Below are 22,873 nucleotides of genomic sequence, written 5' to 3' on the forward strand. Positions count from 1 at the left end.
TAATGATGTAACGTCCAATCCACAGAACACAAATTTAAATGATTTTTAAGGGCATTTTTTCAGTGTTTAAATGCACCATAAAGGGGAGTATAGATAGGTCACTGCATTTTAAATAACAGTACCACAAGTTAATTTGTGCAGCACCTAGCACAAAGGGGACACAATCCCAATGGGGGCTTCTGGACTCTATTGTAATAAAAACTAATAAAAAGCTTCCACACTGACAGTGAACCCAACACCACTGTCAATATACTAAAGAACCAGCAAGTGAAGGTACCTAGATACTAACTTAACTTGTCATTATCCCAGATATGACAAGTTAAAACAAACAAAATAGTGAAAAGTAAATTAGATTTTTTTAAATGTCAATTTAGTGTGTGTTAGCACCAGAGTCAAGAGAATTATTATATTTGACTGAATTCCTGTAGCATTTTTTTTGTCACTTAAAACTGAATAATGCTGCAAGGTAATCAAAATGACACACAAGATATCCCATTGGTTGGTTTGAGCTGATTTCTCATAATACAGATGCTTTCCAGTGCCTTCCTATTATAGTGCCTTTCAGTACAGAGAAGCCAGACTGGGAAGATCTATATGTTCACTTTTAGTATAATACAGTACACTAGACAATATGAAAGCATCATTGTATCACATATCAAGTTCCCATAAGTTTATATGCTGCAATGCAATTCATGAAGAAGTGCCAGAAGAAACACGCTGCTTTACAGATTTACTTACAAAACCTCTTCACCTGTTGGTTTAAACCCTACCAATTCCTTCATGGGCTCACTTAACTGTGCGACTTATTCATCAAAGTGGACAAAGGAAAAATATAATACTGATCTCTTGGGAGAGATTTTATTAACTTACAATTGACATTCTAATTATCTGTATGTCAAGTCTGCCACACTTTAGGAAATATGCTTTATTGTTGATATACAAAGCTACATGATGCTTTTTAATAACACCAGAAACCATGAAGACTTAAGTGCTACAGTATATCTTGTAGTGATTGTTACATTGTCCCGATATTTAACTGGTCAAATCCGCCATGCACTTCTAGAAAGTTGCTGGGTTTATTCAAATGCACTATTTATGCATTATGATTGGTATGCTCAAATCCATTCATTATACTGCAGATTAAAGGTCTCCAATAAAAAAATACCATTTCAATACATTCCTCCATAGTAGGAGTGCTAGAAAGTCTAGTCATCGTATTTATCTTTACTGAAGCTAATATGCATATACAATTAAAGTAACTTCAGATTTTATTCAGAAGAATCTATTTTCCAACGAAAACTTTGTTTTTGACAATAATGAATGAATATTGCAAGCGACATTCTGCAGCAGAAGCTGGAGTGTTGGGACACCAACTAAAAGTCTACATATCAGCAATACAGACACTTTTACATGAACTCTGACCATTTTTAATATTAACATTAAGAACCAGGAGCTTTAAAGTTTGTGCGCCTGTCAAGCAATTAAAACCTCCACACAGAGAAAAAAAAAGGAAAAAACCCACAGAACACAGTATTTCAGAGACTATAACACTTTAGACACTTCCATGACAACTCAGATCAGATTGGCAACTGAAACTTAACATCCACCTGAGCTTGCTTTGCTAAGGTCACTATTTCTGAAAGTTTCACAACCTGGGGGGGAAAAGGAAATAAAGTTATAAAGAGATAATTCAAGAAATATTAACAGTTTAACAAATGACACTACTAAATTTTAGGAGTTCAACTAGACAGTCTATTTTAGAAAGTGATGTCAGAAAGAGCTTGCCATAAGAAAAAAATAGATTCATAGATTTAAAGGCCAGAAGAGACCATTGTGATCATGTAGTATGCATGACACAGGCTACAGGACTTTCCTGAATTTAATTTCTGCTTCAAGTCCAATACCTTTGGTTGAACTAGAGCATCTCTTTTAGAAAAAAATTTCCCCTACTGTTACTCACACTTTCTTGTCAACTGTTTGAAATGGGCCATCCTGATCATCACTACAAAAGTTTTTTTTCTCCTGCTGATAATAGCCCACCTTAATTGATTAGTTTTGCTAGAATTGGTATGGCAACACCCATTTTTTCATTTTGTGTGTGTGTGTGTGTGTGTGTGTGTGTGTGTGTGTGTGTGTGTGTGTGTGTGTGTGTGTGTGTGTGTGTGTGTGTGTGTGTGTGTGTGTGTGTGTGTGTGTGTAAAAATAGAATCAGTATATCAGGGTTGGAAGGGACCTCAGGAGGTCATCTAGTCCAACCCCCTGCTCAAAGCAGGACCAATACCCAGACAGATTTTTGCCTCAAATCCCTAAATGGCCCCCTCAAGGATTGAACTCACAACCCTGGGTTTAGCAGGCCCATGCTCAAACCACTGAGCTATCCCTCCCCCTCATCCTACTGTATTTTCCACTGAATGCATCCGATAAAGGGGTTTTAGCCCACGAAAGCTTATACCCAAATAAATTTGTTAGTCTCTAAGGTGCCACAATATACTCCTCGTTCTTTTTGGATTTAAGAAGTTTCCTGTGATGAAGAATTCACCACAACTCTTATTAAGTTGTTCCAATTGTTAATTACCCTCACTGTTAATATATGCACCTTATTTCTAGTCCACATTTGTCTAGCTTAGTAATCCATGCTAGCCACCTGGCATCTAACAGATGCTAATGATATTGTTTGTTCATAACTTTATAAAACCAACAAATTGTGCATAAATAATCTACACAATCATGTGATCCTATTACTGTCACCCTCATTTTTCCCTCTTCCATTTGTTACACCTACTTGCTGCATTATTTTAAAACAAAGCTCTTCAGGGAGTTAGGACTTGTCTACGAAGAGTTAACCTGGAAGTTGCATGTGAATAACACTCTTATTCTGGAACAGGAGTGCCTTGTTCCTGTTTAGTTTAAGCCACGTTGAAAGTGGGTTAAACTAAACAGGAACAAGCCACTCCCATTCCAGAACAAGAAAATGCCCACACATTGCACTTTAAAATTAATCCATGTTAATTTTCAAGTGTAGTCAAACCCTTATATTTTAATATACATTTATACAGTGCTCAGCTGGGGCCTCAGGGTGCTTTTTTAACACAAGTAAATATTCTCTGGAGACATTTATGTTATTTTTAAACTAGTAGTACCTTTTAAAGTGATTTACCTGTTGGTATATAGGATATAATTTTAAAATTGACAAAACAAATTAATTTGGGTCATGTTAACCTTGACAAACTTATTTCTTCGTTTATAAAATGGTACCAGTAGCTTTGGATGGTGGGCACCTTATACAAATGCAATATAGGTCTAAAACCCAAATTCTCTGCTGCAGAAGCATTGTAATGATCAACCAAGGGCTTGATCAGCTTAACAGGATTTCCACTGTGCCTTTAAACTCAGTTTTGTGGATCAGGGTGAGTAGGTTGTTCCCCTGAACGCAGCTAGTTCTGGAGAGTTCAACCCCAGGAGCTAACATTACAAATGATTCAGATTATACACTGGTAGCACTCTTGCTTATTAGGGAGTTCAAATACTTACCTTGGCCTTGAACTACTAAAAGTGTTGACCTAAAAATACACTACCAAGGAGGGGTGAACCATTAGAAGTGCAGCCTTTCAGATGAGATTTTCACTTGAGGTCCCCCTTCTGCCCATCTACAAAATTAAAGATCTCTTGGCTCTTTTATAAAAATAGGTAATAATCTGGTCAATATTCCTCTCTAGCAATATAGAGCAGGTTCCTAGTTTGGGGTAAAATAGATTCTGCCTATAAAGTTACGGCCCTACCAGTTAGTTACTGCTTTGTGAAATACACCTCTACCCAGATAGAACGCTGTCCTCGGGAGCCAAAAAAATCTTACTGCATTATAGGTGAAACCGCGTTATATCGAACTTGCTTTGATCCATCGGACTGCGCAGCCCCGCCCCTGCGGAGCACTGCTTTACTGCGTTGTATCCGAATTTGTGTTATATCGGGTCGTGTTATATTGGGGTAGAGGTGTACTTTGGATACGTAGTGTCAGTGATATTCAAGGTTTCAAATATTTTATCCTAGACTCCTGTTTTAAGTTGACTGGGGGAAAGACACAACTTTACTAAGACTTCATATTAAAGCATACCATCTGTTACGAAGAGTTATGCAAAAAGCTCTTTCTTGCTCACCATTTTAGCAGCTTCATCCAAGTCATCACAAGCAAGGATTTTGAGGCCGCTAGCTGTTATTAAAGCTTTGGCATCATCAACTCGTGTACCTGAAGAAAGAGAAGTAGTTTTAAACAACAGAATTCAGAATGAAATAATGACCCACTAACTATCCACTTCAATCAGAGACCATGTGAGCTGGTGATGATCAAGTTTTCCAGGACAGATCTACCAAGCCATCTCAAAATTGAGATAAGTACAGTATACACTAGAAGGCATTTACAGTAGCCGCAAGTTAGATTTGCTGTTCTAAAATGTTAACTAAACAGTTACCAAAAAACAATATGGTAAGAAATAAATATTTAATAGAGTCATCAAGAAAAACACTGGATTTTAGATATTAGTATATATTTCTCTTTACAAAATATTCTCCTGTATACAAGCAATTTTGCTGTGCATCAAGTGAACTGCTAAACACAATGATCACTATTATTAGTATTATTCTAGCACCTAGGAGCACTATTGACAAACATAAATCCAAAGACAGATTTACACAGTATTGAAGAGTGCTCACCTTGTAACCGTACAACAATAGGTATTTTTAGGTCCAAATCCTTTACTGCCATAATGATACCTTGTGCAATAACATCACATCGCATAATGCCTCCAAAAATATTCACCAGAATAGCCAGTACCTACATACAGAAAACAGCACGTAGGGTTATACATTTAATGATAGAACGCACATCAAGTCCACCATCCTACTAGAATATTATGAAGAATTTTAACAAGCAGCAAATAGCCCATCTCATCAGATAAAGGGATTCAGCCCACTCAGATGGGCAAAAATCAGTTCTAAAAATTCAAGCTCCAGAAATTCAATGCTAAGCACATGGTTTAAGAAAACCTTCATTCAATTCTACAAGAATTCAGCAGAAAAGTTATTAGTCTCTAAAATAACGTACGTCAGAATCCCGTTTATCCGATCTAATTGGGACTGGGAGAAAGATAATCAAAGATTCAGCTAATCTGGAATATGGGACAGTGTGAGGCTGCAGCACCATCTAGTGGCCAACATGAGAGATTGCCCGCTTCTGGACCAGTGCGCACTGTTAAGTTTATATGGAGTCAGATAATGGATGATTGGATAAACAGGGTTCTACTGTACTGCAAGACAATTATTGCAGGACTAAGTATTATCTAGATCATCCTTGGGGTAAGTGACTGTCTGTAGTGTGTGTTTGTTTCTGTTTGGGGGTTACTTGCTGTGAGCTGAGCTTATGTTTGTCAGTCTGTTTGTTTGGTTGGTTGGTTGTTTGAAGGACCGTGTGCTGTGGCTGGCAGTTGGAAGCTGTGAGCTTCAAAGGAAGGTTTGAAAGGTAGAAGCCTCTGGTAAGTGGCTGAGCCTTAATCAGTGGGCGGGGCATTCATACAGGCCAGGGCTTTATAAAGCAGCGCACAAGCGACCAGGGAGCTTTTGCGAACAAGGGCTCCTAACTGGGAGTTTCTCAAGAGAGGTGGGAAGGGGGCGAGGGTCCCTTGCCGGTTCTGTTTTCCCTTTATTCCCCTTAAAACCTATAAACCAACTACATTCAAAACTTCTTGCTTAAACAACCCTTTCAGCGGACAGGGGGCTGCAGACGGGAGTTTGACAGAGGGAGGTTTACGATGGTTAGGAAGACCCGCAACACCTGTGCCAGCACTGCTTCTGTCTCCTCCACCTGCACCTGTAGCCAGACAGAGCGCCTGAGCATGGATGCTTCTACCCAGATCCTGGTGTGGTTTTGCAGAGACTGTAACTTGCAATTTCCACTTACTGATATCCAGGCTGGGGGGACCATCCAATGTGAAAGGTGCCTGCTGGTGGAATCTCTCAGGCAGCAGGTGGGAGAGCTACAGGAGGAGGTGGCTAGGTTGAGGAGCATCTGAATCCATGAGCAATTCCTCGACAGTGTCCATGTGGAGACAGCTGAGGTAGCTGTCCCAGTACACAGGACTTCTGATACACCACTGATGGAGGAGGAGGAGGAGATGGCTCAGGGTGGACCCTGGCAGCTGGTTACTTCTGGCAGCAGGCAGTGCTCCACCCCTGCTCCGAACCCTCCCGCCGTGGTAATAGGTAACCGTTATGCTCTTCTTGATACAGGAAAGAAGGAATCACCCCCTACAGTAAAGGAGGAGAAGCCTCGTACCCCTAAGGCTGGGAGGTCTGCTGCCACCACTGCGAATAGGAAACGTAGGGTAGTGGTGGTCGGAGATTCTCTGCTGAGGGGGACGGAGGCGCCCATCTGTCGCCCTGACATTTCATCTCGGGAGGTATGCTGCCTGCCGGGAGCCCGTATCCGAGACATTACGGAGGCATTGTCGAGGATTATCCAGCCCTCTGACTACTACCCCATGCTACTCATCCATGTGGGCACAAATGATACTGCGTGGTGTGACACTGAGCGGATCAAGAGTGACTACAGGGCTCTGGGAGTATGGGTGAAGGAGTTTGGAGCGCAGGTGGTATTCTCTTCGATTCTTCCTGTCAAAGGTAGGGGCCCGGGCAGAGACAGATGCATCATGGAGGTCAATGCCTGGCTGCGAAGATGGTGTCACCAGGAGAGCTTTGGCTTCCTAGACCACGGGATGCTATTCGAGGAAGGACTGCTAGGCAGAGATGGCGTTCACCTTTCGAGGAGGGGAAAGACCCTATTTGGACACAGACTGGCTAACCTAGTGAGGAGGGCTTTAAACTAGGTTCGACAGGGACAGGTGAGCAAAGCCCACAGGTAAGTGGGGAACATGGAGACCTGGGAGATGGGTCGAAAACGAGAGGGAGTGTGGGCTATATTGGCAGAGAAAGGAGGGTCGGGACAAAACTGGGAGGAAAGATCAAACCAGTATCTTAGATGCCTATATACAAATGCGAGAAGTATGGGGAATAAGCAGGAAGAACTGGAAGTGCTAATAAATAAATACAACTATGTCATTGTTGGCATCACTGAAACTTGGTGGGATAATACACATGATTGGAATGTTGGTGTGGATGGGTACAGCTTGCTCAGGAAGGATAGACAGGGGAAAAAGGGAGGAGGTGTTGCCTTATATATTAAAAATGTACACACTCGGACGGAGGTAGAGATGGACATAGGAAATGGAAGTGTTGAGAGTCTCTGGGTTAGGCTAAAAGGGGTAAAAAACAAGGGAGATGTCATGCTAGGAGTCTACTACAGGCCACCTAACCAGGTGGAAGAGGTGGATGAGGCTTTTTTTAAGCAACTACCAAAATCATCCAAAGCCCAAGATTTGGTGGTGATGGGGGACTTCAACTATCCGGATATATGTTGGGAAAATAACACAGCGGGGCACAGATTATCTAACAAATTCTTGGACTGCATTGCAGACAACTTTTTATTTCAGAAGGTTGAAAAAGCTACTAGGGGGGAAGCTGTTCTAGACTTGATTTTAACAAATAGGGAGGAACTCGTTGAGAATTTGAAAGTAGAAGGCAGCTTGGGTGAAAGTGATCATGAAATCATAGAGTTTGCAATTCTAAGGAAGGGTAGAAGGGAGAACAGCAAAATAGAGACAATGGATTTCAGGAAGGCAGATTTTGGTAAGCTCAGAGAGCTGATAGGTAAGGTCCCATGGGAATCAAGACTGAGGGGAAAAACAACTGAGGAGAGTTGGCAGTTTTTCAAAGGGACACTATTAAGGGCCCAAAAGCAAGCTATTCCGCTGGTTAGGAAAGATAGAAAATGTGGCAAAAGACCACCTTGGCTTAACCACGAGATCTTGCATGATCTAAAAAATAAAAAGGAGTCATATAAAAAATGGAAACTAGGACAGATTACAAAGGATGAATATAGGCAAACAACACAGGAATGCAGGGGCAAGATTAGAAAGGCAAAAGCACAAAATGAGCTCAAACTAGCTACGGGAATAAAGGGAAACAAGAAGACTTTTTATCAATACATTAGAAGCAAGAGGAAGACCAAAGACAGGATAGGCCCACTGCTTAGTGAAGAGGGAGAAACAGTAACAGGAAACTTGGAAGTGGCAGAGATGCTTAATGACTTTTGTTTCGGTCTTCACCGAGAAGTCTGAAGGAATGCCTAACATAGTGAATGCTAATGGGAAGGGGGTAGGTTTAGCAGATAAAATAAAAAAAGAACAAGTTAAAAATCACTTAGAAAAGTTAGATGCCTGCAAGTCACCAGGGCCTGATGAAATGCATCCTAGAATACTCAAGGAGCTAATAGAGGAGGTATCTGAGCCTCTAGCTATTATCTTTGGAAAATCATGGGAGACGGGAGAGATTCCAGAAGACTGGAAAAGGGCAAATATAGTGCCCATCTATAAAAAGGGAAATAAAAACAACCCAGGAAACTACAGACCAGTTAGTTTAACTTCTGTGCCAGGGAAGATAATGGAGCAAGTAATTAAGGAAATCATTTGCAAACACTTGGAAGGTGGTAAGGTGATAGGGAACAGCCAGCATGGATTTGTGAAGAACAAATCATGCCAAACCAATCTGATAGCTTTCTTTGATAGGATAACGAGCCTTGTGGATAAGGGTGAAGCTGTGGACGTGGTATACCTGGACTTTAGTAAGGCATTTGATACGGTCTCGCATGATATTCTTATCAATAAACTAGGCAAATACAATTTAGATGGGGCTACTATAAAGTGGGTGCATAACTGGCTGGATAACCGTACTCAGAGAGTTGTTATTAATGGTTCCCAATCCTGCTGGAAAGGCATAACGAGTGGGGTACCGCAGGGGTCTGTTTTGGGACCGGCTCTGTTCAGTATCTTCATCAACGACTTAGATATTGGCATAGAAAGTACGCTTATTAAGTTTGCGGATGATACCAAACTGGGAGGGATTGCAACTGCTTTGGAGGACAGGGTCATAATTCAAAATGATCTGGACAAATTGGAGAAATGGTCTGAGTTAAACAGGATGAAGTTTAACGAAGACAAATGCAAAGTGCTCCACTTGGGAAGAAAAAATCAGTTTCACACATACAGAATGGGAAGAGACTGTCTAGGAAGGAGTACGGCAGAAAGGGATCTAGGGATTATAGTGGACCACAAGCTAAATATGAGTCAACAGTGTGATGCTGTTGCAAAAAAAGCAAACATGATTCTCTGATGTATTAACAGGTGTGTTGTGAGGAAGACACGAGAAGTCATTCTTCCGCTCTACTCTGCTCTGGTTAGGCCTCAACTGGGGTATTGTGTCCAGTTCTGGGCACCGCATTTCAAAAAAGATGTGGAGAAATTGGAAAGGGTCCAGAGAAGAGCAACAAGAATGATTAAAGGTCTTCAGAACATGACCTATGAAGGAAGGCTGAAAGAATTGGGTTTGTTTAGTTTGGAAAAGAGAAGACTGAGAGGGGACATAATAGCAGTTTTCAGGTATTTAAAAGGGTGTCATAAGGAGGAGGGAGAAAACTTGTTCACCTTAGCCTCTAAGGATAGAACAAGAAGCAATGGGTTTAAACTGCAGCAAGGGAGGTCTAGGTTGGACATTAGGAAAAAGTTCCTAACTGTCAGGGTGGTTAAACACTGGAATAAATTGCCTAGGGAGGTTGTGGAATCTCCATCTCTGGAGATATTTAAGAGTAGGTTAGATAAATGTCTATCAGGGATGGTCTAGACATTATTTGGTCCTGCCATGCGGGCAGGGGACTGGACTATGACCTCTCGAGGTCCCTTCCAGTCCTAGAATCTATGACTCTATGACAGGTGTCTGTCTAACCTGTTCTTAAAAATCTCCACTGATAGAGATTCCACAACCTCCCTGGGCAATTTATTCCAGTGCTTAACCACCAGGCAGATTTTCCTAAACTCCAACCTAAACTGCCCTTGCTGCAATTTAAGCCCATTGCTTTTTGTCCTATCCTCAGAGGTTAAGGAGAGCAATTTTTCTCCCTCCTCCTTGTGACAACCTTTTATGTACTTGAAAACTGTTATGATATCCCCTTCTCAGTCTTTTCTTTTCCAGACTAAACAAACCCAGTTTTTCCAATCTTCCTTCATAAGTCATGTTTTCTAGACCTTTAATCATTTTTGTTACTGTCTTCTGGACTTTCTCCAATTTGTCCACATCTTTTCTTAAATGTATCACCCAGAACTGGACACAATACTCCAGTTGAGGCCTAATCAGCATGGAGTAGAGTGGAAGAATTACTTCTCGTGTCCTGCTTACAACACTCCTGCTAATATATCCCAGAATGATGTTTGCCACTTAAACTTCAAAGACGCTCCGTGATTTATTTTTGTTTTTGAAAGGTTCTATATCTGCCCTTTAAGGCACCAAGAGTAGCAGGCACTAATAACCATTCCTGATTTGTAAAAAGTTAACTGAAATAAGATGCAAACCAAAGAGAACCTTTTGATCTCTAACAAGAAAGTAAAAATGACTGCACCATGACTTTTCTTGATAGTCTTGCTCAACCAATTTTCTGGAGAAAGCAATTACTTTTATTCAAAGAAAAAAAATAATTAAACCTCAGCTATTAAAATCAGTGTCATGACTGTTCCATTTGCCTGCAGTTTGGCCTTCCAGTTTAAGACAATCCTGCTAGAAGTATTCCCCAAACTAATACTTTGGCCTGTCACCTGTAACATGAACTCGGTTGAAGGACCTACATTAGAAGAGAGAATGAGCACGCTTTTTTTAGACTGAAGGTCATTAACTTTACCACCATGTCTTTGCAGATTACATTTAATGTTAGAAGTTAGATTATGAGTAAGAGGGCTGGGGCACAGGAAAATGACAATAATTCTTCTTGAGCTCTATTATACAGTCTGTATGAAGCTACTGCAAGTGATCAGTTCAACTGGACAAAATGCCCACTCAATATAGCGTGTGTTAAAATAAGTTCTCTAAATTAAGTTCTCTAACATAAGAAATAGTCATTTTCAAATACTTCAGCATATTGCAATGTTCATTCTTTTACTTTCCTAGATAAGGGATACAGCAGTTACCATACGGATGTCTTCAGCATCAGAAAATATGCTTTAACACAATATATAGGTGGTAGGGAAAGCAACCAAACAGGCAAACAAACTCAGCTTAGAACAAAAAGAAAAGCTACATTTTAAAAAGGTAGTTCTTCAGCATTTTAGCCCCCTTTAAACAAAGTCAAGTTTATCGAAACAGTTTTAAATTATTTTAGTCAAAAGGAAAAAGTTATGATCTTCTCTCCTCAAACAAGCCTAGATGGCAAAGAGCCCAAGGCTACGGGACTGTGAGGTTAAAAGTACTTTCAGAACTTGACTGCCTCTCTCAGAGGAAGACAAGGTGGGTGAGGTAACATTGGTTATTGGACCAACTTCTGTTGTTGAGAGAGAAAGAGAAGCTTTCGAGCCATACAGAGCTCTTCAGACGAGATCTAGAAAGGAGGGAAGCATAGTGTTGGTATTCAGTAGCTGAAGCCAACTCAGGCTACTTCCAGAAGCTCTTCACAGCATTCTGGGCTAGCCTTGTGCTGATCTTAAGGGGGTTTTCTAGCTACAGAAAAGATTGGAGGCATTCACCAAATGCCTGAATGAGACAAATAAGACAATCCCTTTATAGATGCCTGATCCCAGGCAAATGACAGCAAGCATGCTCATCTGTGTACATGATTCATCAGGTCAAGTTTTCTGTACTTTTTCTAAATGCATTCAATCATTTTAAGATTTTAAATGCTGCTTTACACTGGACAGAGGTGTTCACTGAGCTACCACAATGACTCAAGGGAGTCATTTATTCTGAGGATGCTACAAGTTCAGAGCCATTGGTGTTCACCCATCACCTTAAAATGTATCCAAGTCAAGTCATCTATCATTGTGCTGTCTAACCTCCTTTAAGGTGACGAACACAACCCAGTTTAAAACCCATCTGTTGTCAGAACTACCTTGATGGCGTATCTGAGGACATCCCCATGCATGAGTTTTAAAAATGTATTTACAGCCTGCTGTGAAGAGATTCCACAGAACACCATCATTTTAATTTGCATACATGACCTTATTAGCAGTTAAATGGCAATCATTTAATTTTTTTTTAAGACATGAAAGTCTTTCTTCACAAAATTAAATGTACATTAAAGCCGCTTTAAGCTATACATGCAAGCATCATTTTTCAGTCAACCAGCCAAATGACTAAAATTTGAATATTCTTTTGTTCTTTAAATTAATACCTGAAAAATATTTTGGTCTTTACATTAAATTAAATACCTGAAATTGGATTCCAAATAAATACCCTTCACAGGGACTATTATGTCATGACTTCTTGGTCCTTGACCAGACATTATGTCAACATGTATAGAACATGCTCCATGGGGAGGTTATGCCAGGGGTTTACCAAATACTGTTGATGAAGTCATTCCATTGCTACTGGCCACCTTGTATCAAGACGGTTGTCTCAATAGTTTTCATCAAGCAAAGTGTTTTTAGGGTTTAAGAGGAGACAGGCTTTAGCCAAGTTTACTATAGTTTGGTATGGTTCCTATCAATTCCTGTTGTGGGGTGCTTGAACAAACATGAAATCTTGGGATCCCAGCACCCAGTGGTGATGAGCAATTCAGCTTCTATCAAAGAGCTGTTTTGTCAGCAAGCCATCCAAGCATTCACTCTGTGTATTTACACTGCAGCAGCAGATAAGCCAGCCTGAAAAAAGGTAGATGGTCCTAGCCCACCACACATTGAACATGCATTCCTACTACTACCCAAGAGAGTTTACAGCGTTAAGTAGGCTCTCAATGCACTTTCATACATAGAATGTCGACGGAAGACACTGTAAAGAATCTTTCATCTGAAGAGCTATGCAGAAGTAACGTTACCTACTTTATCTTGATTTATAACCTTAGAAAGGAACAGAAGTGTTTTACCCTAATCCTTCATCTTAACATGACAGTGCACCAAGGTCACTGTGTGAACTAGGAGTCAGTACTCCTATCATGCTGCAACCCTTTGGTTACACAAAGCTGATCAGCTCTCATCTCTCCACAGCTAACTCAGCATTTCCTCCCCTACTAACTCTCAGCCACCTCAGGCTTTTAATGCAGCACATATCGCTGTACTAGTCATCTCTGTTTCCTACCATCAATCTCTGCACCTCTGCTTCCTGTCCACCTCACCTATTGCCCAGGGACACATCTCCTACCTTTTTCCCAGCTCCCACAAACCTCCATCCCTCTGGAATCACTCGCTTCTCATCACCACAACCCTCCAGCTGCATAACTGTCACTAGCCATCTGATTTCTTCTTCACTCAGCATTCCACAAAAAGATAATAGTATTGTTCTTAATTGTACTAATCTCTCCCTTCATCCGCTAAATGCCCCACTGTTATACAGAACCACAACTTACATCCATTGTTTCTGCCAGCCAGCCCTTTTTGCTGCAGCCTTAACCCTCAATGGAGGTGGAATACAAGCAAGCAGTGATACCATGGATACCAAGTTCTACTTGCCAGCGTGACTGATAATACAAAGTCAAAGGGGTACTTCATAAGCAAAACCAGAATTGCACTAGTGACTCACTTCAACCTCTTCTCCATTCTGCAGGGAGAGATGAAATACTCCAAAAAGATACTGATGAGTACTCATGGCCAATACTGCTTTGTGATGTGCTTTGAAATTGAGCACACTGAAGGAATGATTTAATTCAGGAGGAAAAAACAGGATTGGGGGTTCAGGGAAAGAAGTTTGGGAGGAGAGGGATGGGAAGACGGAAGAGAGTGACCTTTTTAAAACCAAGTATCAGAGGGGTAGCCGTGTTAGTCTGAATCTGTAAAAAGTAACAGAGGGTCCTGTGGCACCTTTAAGACTAACAGAAGTATTGGGAGCATAAGCTTTCGTGGGTAAGAACCTCACTTCTTCAGATGCAAGGCATCTTCTTCTTGCATCTGAAGAAGTGAGGTTCTTACCCACGAAAGCTTATGCTCCCAATACTTCGGTTAGTCTTAAAGGTGCCACAGGACCCTCTGTTACTTTTTAAAACCTTTGCTGGATGATTGGGGAGAAAATGTGAGCAGGTAGTGGGTGGTCGAAGGCCTCAAACTTAAAGTGAAACGTTGTTAGTGCCGAGTGCCAAATAAACTCAGCTTTCCTTCATGCTATTACTCCTATCCATCAGTAAATGTATGTCACTAGGGAAGCCATAGAGTTCTTCCTCCTGTTGCCCAAAATTATACTCAGTTAATCTTTAACATTCAAATAAAATTTATATATTATTCCAACATAGGTTCAAAGATCCTGGAACTCTTCAAAATAGTACTGGGACATGTGTATCCTTCCAGACAAGTTATCAAAATAGTTTTATCTTGCAATGTTACTATGTTACCAACTAGCACCTTAGAATCTTAACGTTTATGTACAAATCAGACAATACCCGTTACAATCTAAGTCTGGAATCCTACAACTGGATCTGCATAAATATACACATGCACCAGCATGAATCTAGTTGCAGGTTTGGTACCCAAGTCAGAGATGGTGTCATGTTAGACTCTTGTCCAACATACATAGAGTTTCAAATTCCTTTTCAAACAAAGAAAAGACACACTTAGGATATTCTAGGAAACCCCATATTAGCCTAGCTGGCCACTGATCTAAGTACAAATAATTTTGGTATTGTTGAAGAAATTCTGCTTTATCTAGTGTAAAATAAGACAGCCTGGTTTGAAATCACTTAGTTTATTCAGCAAGGACAGTTAAACAGATTTAAGGATTTTTAAAAGGGTAATAACAGCACCTCAGTACTTGCTTACAGTACTACAGACGTGATTTTTGAAACTGGGGATCAAGTTACTGGTGTTGTTCATTTGAGTCTGCTAAGTGTTTCTGCGCTTAAAAAAAGTACACTAGAGCTGAAGCTGCGAAGATAATTAAAAGGTAAGCTGTTTACTATTTATTCTGAATACATGTAACAATGCATCTGCTCTATGTTTATACTGCATCTAAATGACTTTCATCAGCTCCTAGAGAATGACTGTTTCTATTTAATTTGCTACTATCTTTAACCTCCCTTCAAATTACATAGGAAAGTGTTACTTTATTTATTCCCTTTTCTCATGCTAATTCTATTAGAAAATTCTAGTTTTATTTTTAAAAGGAGTATTTTTAATTCCCACTAAAAAAATGACTTGCAAAGAAGGGAGTTTGGTAGCCTCCTCCTTTTAATAAAAAACTTTATACATAAAAATTGAATGTTTTCTTCAGAACAGGGCTTGCTACTTCTCCCCTCCCTCAGATACATTACAAGTGTTAGGTATCCTCTACTAATTTTGCCAGTTAACTGCTTTGGAAAAAGTAGAGAACTACTGTGAATTACATCACAACTATCTGAAAACTGTGCAATTGACAGACATTTTGAGAAAAGGCTCTGTGGGAGATTCAAATACTCATGCTTGTTCCTTCAACTGAGGGCTGAGAGACTTCCTACTTCAGTTCTCCTTCCTGTTCTTTGCTGAAGGACTGAAGACTGATATTCCTGACAAGTAAGAAACATGTAGGAAAAAACCTTAACATGTTTTTCAGGCACATCGTAAAGTAGCAAAGACAGCACAGTTCTCCCCTCTTTGTAGCTCACCTTTAAAATCCATGTCTACTAGTGGAAACATACAATACATACATTGTCATAAGGCATTTTAAAATAATTATTCAACAGTGCAGAACTTTGAAATACTAATCCTTGTTTTACCTTTTTATCTGAAGTAATAAGTTTAAAGGCTTCTGTTACTTGATGTACTGTAGCGCCACCGCCAACATCAAGGAAATTTGCTGGAGTGCCTCCGTGAAGTTTAATTATATCCATTGTGGCCATAGCCAAACCAGCACCATTCACTGTAAGAAAAAAAAGTTACAATTAAGAACTCCATTAGCAGCAAGTACATCAAAGGATTCTAAACAGCTATTATGTAGAACATACATACCTAGACACCCTATGTTTCCATCTAGTCCTATGTAGTTGAGGTCTGCTTTAGCTGCATCCTTGTCTCTCTCATCCTCCTGTGTCCAGTCCTGCATATCAAAGATTTTCTGCTGACGATAGAACGCATTGCTATCAAAGTTTATCTTTGCGTCCATACACATCACTTGGGAAAACAAACAAAAAAATTGTTTAATGCCTTTATCTTTAAAAAGGTGAAATACTTCTCTGAAATACAATAGAATAAGTATATTAGGGCACTAAATAATTCTTTTTTGGGCTAACATGCTAACTCATGCAGCCTTCATTCCATAAATTTCAAGGCCAGAAGGGACCATTGCAATCATCTAGTCTGGCCTTCTATATAACACAGGCCATAGAACTTCCCCAAAATAATTTCTAGAGCACATATTATAGAAAACATCCTATCTGGATTTTAAAATTGCCAGTAGTTGAGAATCCACAGGACCCTTGGTAAATTGTTCCAATTATGCCTTACCATTATTAATATATTCTTCATTTCCAATCTGAATTTGTCTAGTTTCAACTTCCAGCCACTGGATCTTATTACATCTTTGTCTGCTAGACTACAGAGCAGTTTATCATCAATTTACTGTTCCCCACTTATTTATATAGACTAATCAAGTCACTCCTTAACCTTCTCTTTGTTAAGCTAAACCAGGGATTGGCAACTTTTGGCTCATGGCTCGCCAGAGTAAACACCCTGGCGGGCCGGGCCTGCAGCGGTTTGCCACTGCAGGCCAATGGGGGCTCGGGAAGCCACGGCCAGCACATCCGCGCTGCTTCCCGCAGCCCCCATTAGCCTGGGACTGAGAACCACGGCCAGTGGGAGCCGCAATCGGCCAAATCTGTGGACGAAGCAGGTAAACAAACCGGCCTGGCCCGCCACGGTGCTTTCCCTGGTGGGCCGCGTGCCAAAGGTTGCCGATCCCTGAGCTAAACTGACTGAGCTCCTTCAGTCTACTCACTATTAAGGCACATTTTCTAATCCTTCAAATCATTCTCATGGTGCATCTCTGAACCCTCTCCAATTTATCAACACTCTTCTTGAACTGTAAGCATCAGAACTGGACACGGTATTCCAGCAGTGGTCGCACCAGTGCCAAATACAGAGGTAAAAGAATCTTGGAGGAGTAGAGAGGTTCTCTTATTTATGCAAGCAAGGATCACGATAGCCTGTTAGGACACAGCGTCGTACTGGAAGCTCATGTTCAACTGAATACTCATCACGAGCCCCAAATCTTTTCCAGAGGCCATGATTCCCAGCACAGAGTCCCACATCTTGTAAGAATGGCTTATACAGTGGAGTCGCATCTTATGCGGGGGTTAGTTTCTAAAGTCAGCATGTAAGGCAAAAATTGCATATAGTCAAAATTACCCTTGAAAATCCCTTAAATTGCCCATAAAGTACAGTATACTTACATGGTTTTGTGTATACAACCCTGTACAGAAGTACGTATAATGTATATAGTAATGTACAGTATATAATAAAGAGTACATTTGCAAAATATAATTTTACAGTACTGTATTTTTAATTACAGGGGGTCGTCAGGGCTTGATGTCAATCCAGGAGACGGAGAGCGAGTCGTAGACGAAGTGGTTGGCTCTGGTTCAGCTCGAGAAGTTGATTGTGTAGGCTCATCTGCTGCTGGTTGTTTTTCCTTGGGGGGTGGGGTGGGGGGGGGGGAACCACACACACACCTAGTGATCGGCAACTGTCGCTGTTGTCTCTTGAGCTGCTCAAACATTTCTTCATATGGTCTCAAATCGTCCGTAATACTATGTGTGATTTTGAGGCTTCGTTCCATAGAGGGATAGTATTCAGAAATTAAATCATTCAAGCGTTTCGCTGCTTGGAACACTTCAGTAAATTTAGGAAGATTCCAACTTGCTGGCTCTTCTTGTTAGTCATCATCATCATCATCTTCGTCTTCTGTAGACGATTTTATCAGTTCCTCTAACTCTTTGTTAGTCAATGTTTCTCTATGGCTCTCAATTAATTCTTCAATTTCTTCCTCAAGGATGTCAACAAAGACATCACCACTCACTTGCCTGGCCACCTGAACAATGCTTTTCACTTCTTTGTCAATGGTCGGGAAACCTTTAAAATCATTCACACATTCTTTCCATAGGTTTTGCCAACATGCATTGACTGTTTCAGGCTTGACTGCATCCATTGCCTGTTTAATATAAGTGATGCAATCGGCAATGTTTAAGGACTTCCAAAACTCCATCCCATTAAGATTGGGATCAGCATCCATAGCGCTACGTATCCGTGAGAACGTAAGCCTTGTGTATGTGGCCTTGAAACAGTGAATCGAGATGATGGCTGTGGTATTTTTGGGGGGGGCGGGGGGAGAGAAAGACAACAAACCGGAGTGCCGCAGGGTGGCCAGCAGCATTGTTTATGATCAGCAACACTTTAAAGTCAAGTCCTTTCTCTTCGAGGTACCGCTCGACCTCCGGAATGAAAACACTTGTGGAACCAATCCAGAAATATTGCTGCCATCACCCAAACCTTTTTATTTGATTGCCAGAACACAGGCAGGAGATTTTTCTTCTTGCCTTTTAGGGCACGGGGATTTGCAGCCCTGTAGAGCAAGCCCGGCTTTATTAAATGCCCAGCAGCGTTGCCACAAAACAACACAGTCACATGGTCTTTAGCTGCTTTGAAGCCTGGGGCTTGTCTTTCTGATTTTGAAATGTAAATGCGGTTGGGCATTTTTTTTCCAGAAGAGCCCAGTCTCGTCAGCATTAAAAACTTGTTCCGGAAGATAGCCCTTTTCTTCTATGATTTTCTTTAATTGTTCAGGGTAGGCTTTTGCTGCCTCTTCATTGGCAGATGCAGCTTCACCAGTAGTCTGCATGTTTTTGGGGTTGAAGCGGTTCCTAAAACTGTTAAGCCAACCTTGGCTGGCTTTGAATTCTCTCTCAACAGAAGGCTGTCCCTCTTCAGCAGAAGGTTTGAACAGCGTGTAGAGGCTAAGAGTCTTTTCTCGCAATGTGTTGCCATCAATGGGCACACGTTTACGATTCATGTCTTCCAGCCATAAGTTTAATGCCTTTTCAGTCTTCACTACATTCTTATCACGCACCTGGCCTGTCACCTTAGCAGTTATTGGAGCACTTAATGCCTTGGCTTGGCAAATTTCTCTCTCTCGAATCTTGATGGCACAGATGCTAAATTTGTTGCGGCCATATTTACGTGCCACATTGGAGACCGACATACTGTCTCTCAATAAGTCCAACACAGCCAGTTTTTCCTCCAGCGTTGGAACAGATCACTGTTTCTTCGGTTGAGCACCAGATGAAGTAGTTGGCTTGGGTTTACGGGCCATGTTATACGAAAAATACGTATCTTTAAACACTAGAATCACACTCAGTGCGGCGAGATGCTCACACTACGAGAGGCACGCAGGAACTGAGACCGACTGAGGGAACAGCAGATTCACGTCTCCCATCTCATGCTCACTCTGGGGCATACGCTCATTGACTGGAATGGTGGGTGGAATCGCCCGCACTATTTACAGGTAGCTTGCGGTTTTTCTTTTTTTTGCCAAGTGCGTATAGTTGAATTCGCACAAGTTAAATGCGCGTATGATGCGACTCACCTGTACTCTTTTCTCCTAGATGTATTAAATGCATGTGGTTTGCTTTTGCCCAATTTACCAAGTGATCCAGTAAAAAGCCTCAGGCCAATCAATCAATCCCTGCGGGACTTTACTAGAAACACAACTGCTGAGCTGGAATTGATATGCAAACTAGACACAATCAACTCCGGTTTGAATAAGGACTGGGAATGGCTGAGCCATTACAAACATTGAATCTATCTCCCCTTGTAAGTATGCTCACACTTCTTATCAAACTGTCTGTACTGGGCTATCTTGATTATCACTTCAAAAGTTTTTTTTCTCTTAATTAATTGGCCTCTCAGAGTTGGTAAGACAACTCCCACCTGTTTATGCTCTCTGTATGTGTGTATATATATATATCTCCTCAATATATGTTCCATTCTATATGCATCCGAAGAAGTGGGCTGTAGTCCACGAAAGCTTATGCTCTAATAAATTTGTTAGTCTCTAAGGTGCCACAAGTACTCCTGTTCTTCTTTTAACTGCTTGATGATGACTCCCCATAGACAATTGTATTTTGAAACCGATCAGTTAGTCAGTTTTTAAACTATTTGATGTGCCATATTAATTTTGTAATGTTCTAGTTTCAGTCAAAATGTCTAGTGGTACCAAGTCAAATGCCTTACAGAAGAGTTTTAAGTATATTACATCAAACACTATTACCTTCATCAAACTTATAATCTCATAAAAAAAAAGTTAATTTGACAGGATCTATTTTCCATAAACCTATGTTGATTGTTAATCAACCCAATTACCTTCCTTCAATTCTTGAGTAATTCCTTCTTCTATCAGTTGCTCCATTATCTTGCCCAGGATCAATGTTAGACTGACAAGCCCATAACTAGCCAGGTCATCCTGTTTACCCTTTTAAATATTGGCACAACACTAGTTTTCTTCCAAATGTTACTGCAAATCAACATTAATGGTCCAGCAAACTCCTCAGCAAGCTCTTTTAAAACCCTGGGATGCAAAGTTCTGCTAAAAATACTTCAGGTAAATATCACAGGACTAGCTAATACCAGATTACCTCACATTAGAGGCATTACCTGATCTCTGGCCTCCTAACTTGCAAGTACCTTTACACGTATAAATGCATTTTTTGAAGAGCGATTTTTACAATATTTGTTGCATTTTTAGTAATAATGCGTCTAGAATAGTTAACACAAACTCACCTAAATAAGGGTATGTCTACACTTACCTCGGGAGCGATCGATCCAACAAGGGTCGATTTATCACGTCTAGTAAAGACTTGATAAATCGACCGCTGAGCGCTCTCCCGTCAACTCCGGTACTCCACCGGAGCAAGAGGCACAGGCGGAGTCAACAGGGGAGCGTCAGCAGTCGACTTACCACAGTTGAAAACGCCGTGGTAAGTAGAATTAAGCAAGTCGACTTCTGCTACGTTATTCACGTAGCTGAAGTTGCGTAACTTAGATCTATCTCCCACCCAGTGTAGACCAGGCCTAAGAAACTGTGCACCAGATTAATCCTTCCATCATGCCCTTTGTGTATCTTTAAAAAAGCCACCCACTTAGGCTTCTGCTTTTAAATTAAACCTATGTGCTTCTTAAAGAGAGCATATAACTAAGTCAAAAGAAATGCAGAAAGTCTCAGAACACCAAGGAAGTTTTTCCCACAGATAGCGTAGGGACATTGGGGAAGATGATATTAAAAGCCTAAGCAGACTCCTCGCATTGATGAAATGCCATGTATAAGGTTAAGATTTTGTCAGTTATTTTTAGTAAAAGTCACGTACAGGTTACGGGCAAGAAACAAAAGTTCATGAAGCCCACAGAATTACTGGGTGGGGAGCTGGCTGAGGGGGGACAACTGAAGCCCAGGCCCCAAGGGGGGAGAAGAGATCCCAAACCCCAGTCCGTGGGGTGGTGAGGAGGAATCCAGCTGGAAGCTCCGCCCTCCTTCCCCACCCCCCCCAAAAGCAGCTGAGAACTCCGGGCCCCCTTTCTTCCCTCTTGCAGCAGCTGGGACCTCCGGGAACCCTTTCCTCAACCTCCCGCCACAGGTGGGAAGCTAAAAATGTCACGAGGTCTCTGAAGGTCACAGAATCCATTACTTCCTTGACCTCTGACAATCTTACTTAACCATGTACTAAGGAAACTGACAAAAAGGAGACCCAATTACGCTAGGTCTAAGTTCAGAATATGAAGCAGTTTCACTAAAAAAAGTGACATACAATACGGTCTTCATCCTAACACTCTTGTATAAAAAGTGCACTGAACTGCTTGCACAAAACTAGATGTGCAAATCTGAACAGCAAGGATCAAGCTGAGACTAATACTGAAAATGTTTAAGGAGGAACAGTAGAGAAGTGCCGATTCCTACAACATTCCAGCAGATTTCAAAAGAAATACTTACTAACAACAAAAAAACAAATCTGTAGTGGCTGAAAGATACTTCAAGTGTGTAGCTGTACTTTCACCCCACCATCACAGATACTGGGGAAAGTTAAGACAAATGAGAAACAAGAGAAGGTGCAAATGCCCAATCTAACCGTAGAACTCTACTAAAAGGACTATAATTGGTTATTATTTAAACTACATTTCTAAATTAAGGTAGTGTTTTCATTATAACTTAACTACACACCAAGAAACTGCATGAAATGCTGTAAGAAGCTTTGGGTGAAGGAAGTATAGCTATAATTTAACCTTTGTTGTATCTGAATTCAAGCTGTCTGAACAAGTCTTCTAAGACTATCAGTTGCCTTTAAGGCAGGTATTCTTAATTGCTGCAAAGTCAAAACTGAAGAAAAGAAATATCTCCTAAAGAAGCAATATTTTATACACAGACTTTTGAGATAGCTTTATTTCAGAGAGGAGAGTTTAAAATAATCCACATCTGATTAAAAACTGCATTTCTTGGGTATCCTGTAGTCATAGGCATAGTTTGACTTCTATATTGGGGGGGGGGGGGGGGGAGGAGAAGACACAGCTCCAGTCTGGCCAATGCGGCTGCGCTAGGGGGGGGGGGGGGGGGGTTGACAAATTCTGTACCTGCCCGAGGCTTGCAGTCTGTAGTCTCTTCAGAGTGGGAAATCTAAATTAAGGAACAAACCCAACTCAGACAAGAAACAATCTTTTGGATTTAGTTATCTGTGTTTGGGCATCAAGAGAGTATCTACTGCTGGCAACATAAGAGGTAGGCAACTAACCCTAAAGAG

The 22,873-nt window shown here is 40.9% G+C and overlaps 1 protein-coding gene across 1 annotated transcript in view; it reads right to left on the bottom strand.

Annotated features, from left to right (window-relative positions):
• Nucleotides 1-845: 845 nt before the first annotated feature.
• SUCLA2 (succinate-CoA ligase ADP-forming subunit beta) overlaps nucleotides 846-22,873 on the bottom strand; it is a 48,613-nt gene continuing 26,585 nt past the window's right edge. The window contains exons 7-11 of the mRNA XM_005287152.5: nucleotides 16,047-16,208; nucleotides 15,815-15,957; nucleotides 4,708-4,828; nucleotides 4,155-4,243; nucleotides 846-1,652 (exon numbers count right to left, since the gene is read on the bottom strand). Of these exons, the coding sequence (XP_005287209.1) occupies nucleotides 1,578-1,652; nucleotides 4,155-4,243; nucleotides 4,708-4,828; nucleotides 15,815-15,957; nucleotides 16,047-16,208 (590 nt within the window). The 3' untranslated portion in view covers nucleotides 846-1,577. The remainder of the gene's footprint in view (nucleotides 1,653-4,154; nucleotides 4,244-4,707; nucleotides 4,829-15,814; nucleotides 15,958-16,046; nucleotides 16,209-22,873) is intronic.

This window comes from Chrysemys picta, chromosome 1 (assembly GCF_011386835.1).
Source record: "Chrysemys picta bellii isolate R12L10 chromosome 1, ASM1138683v2, whole genome shotgun sequence".
Taxonomy (NCBI): domain Eukaryota; kingdom Metazoa; phylum Chordata; order Testudines; family Emydidae; genus Chrysemys; species Chrysemys picta.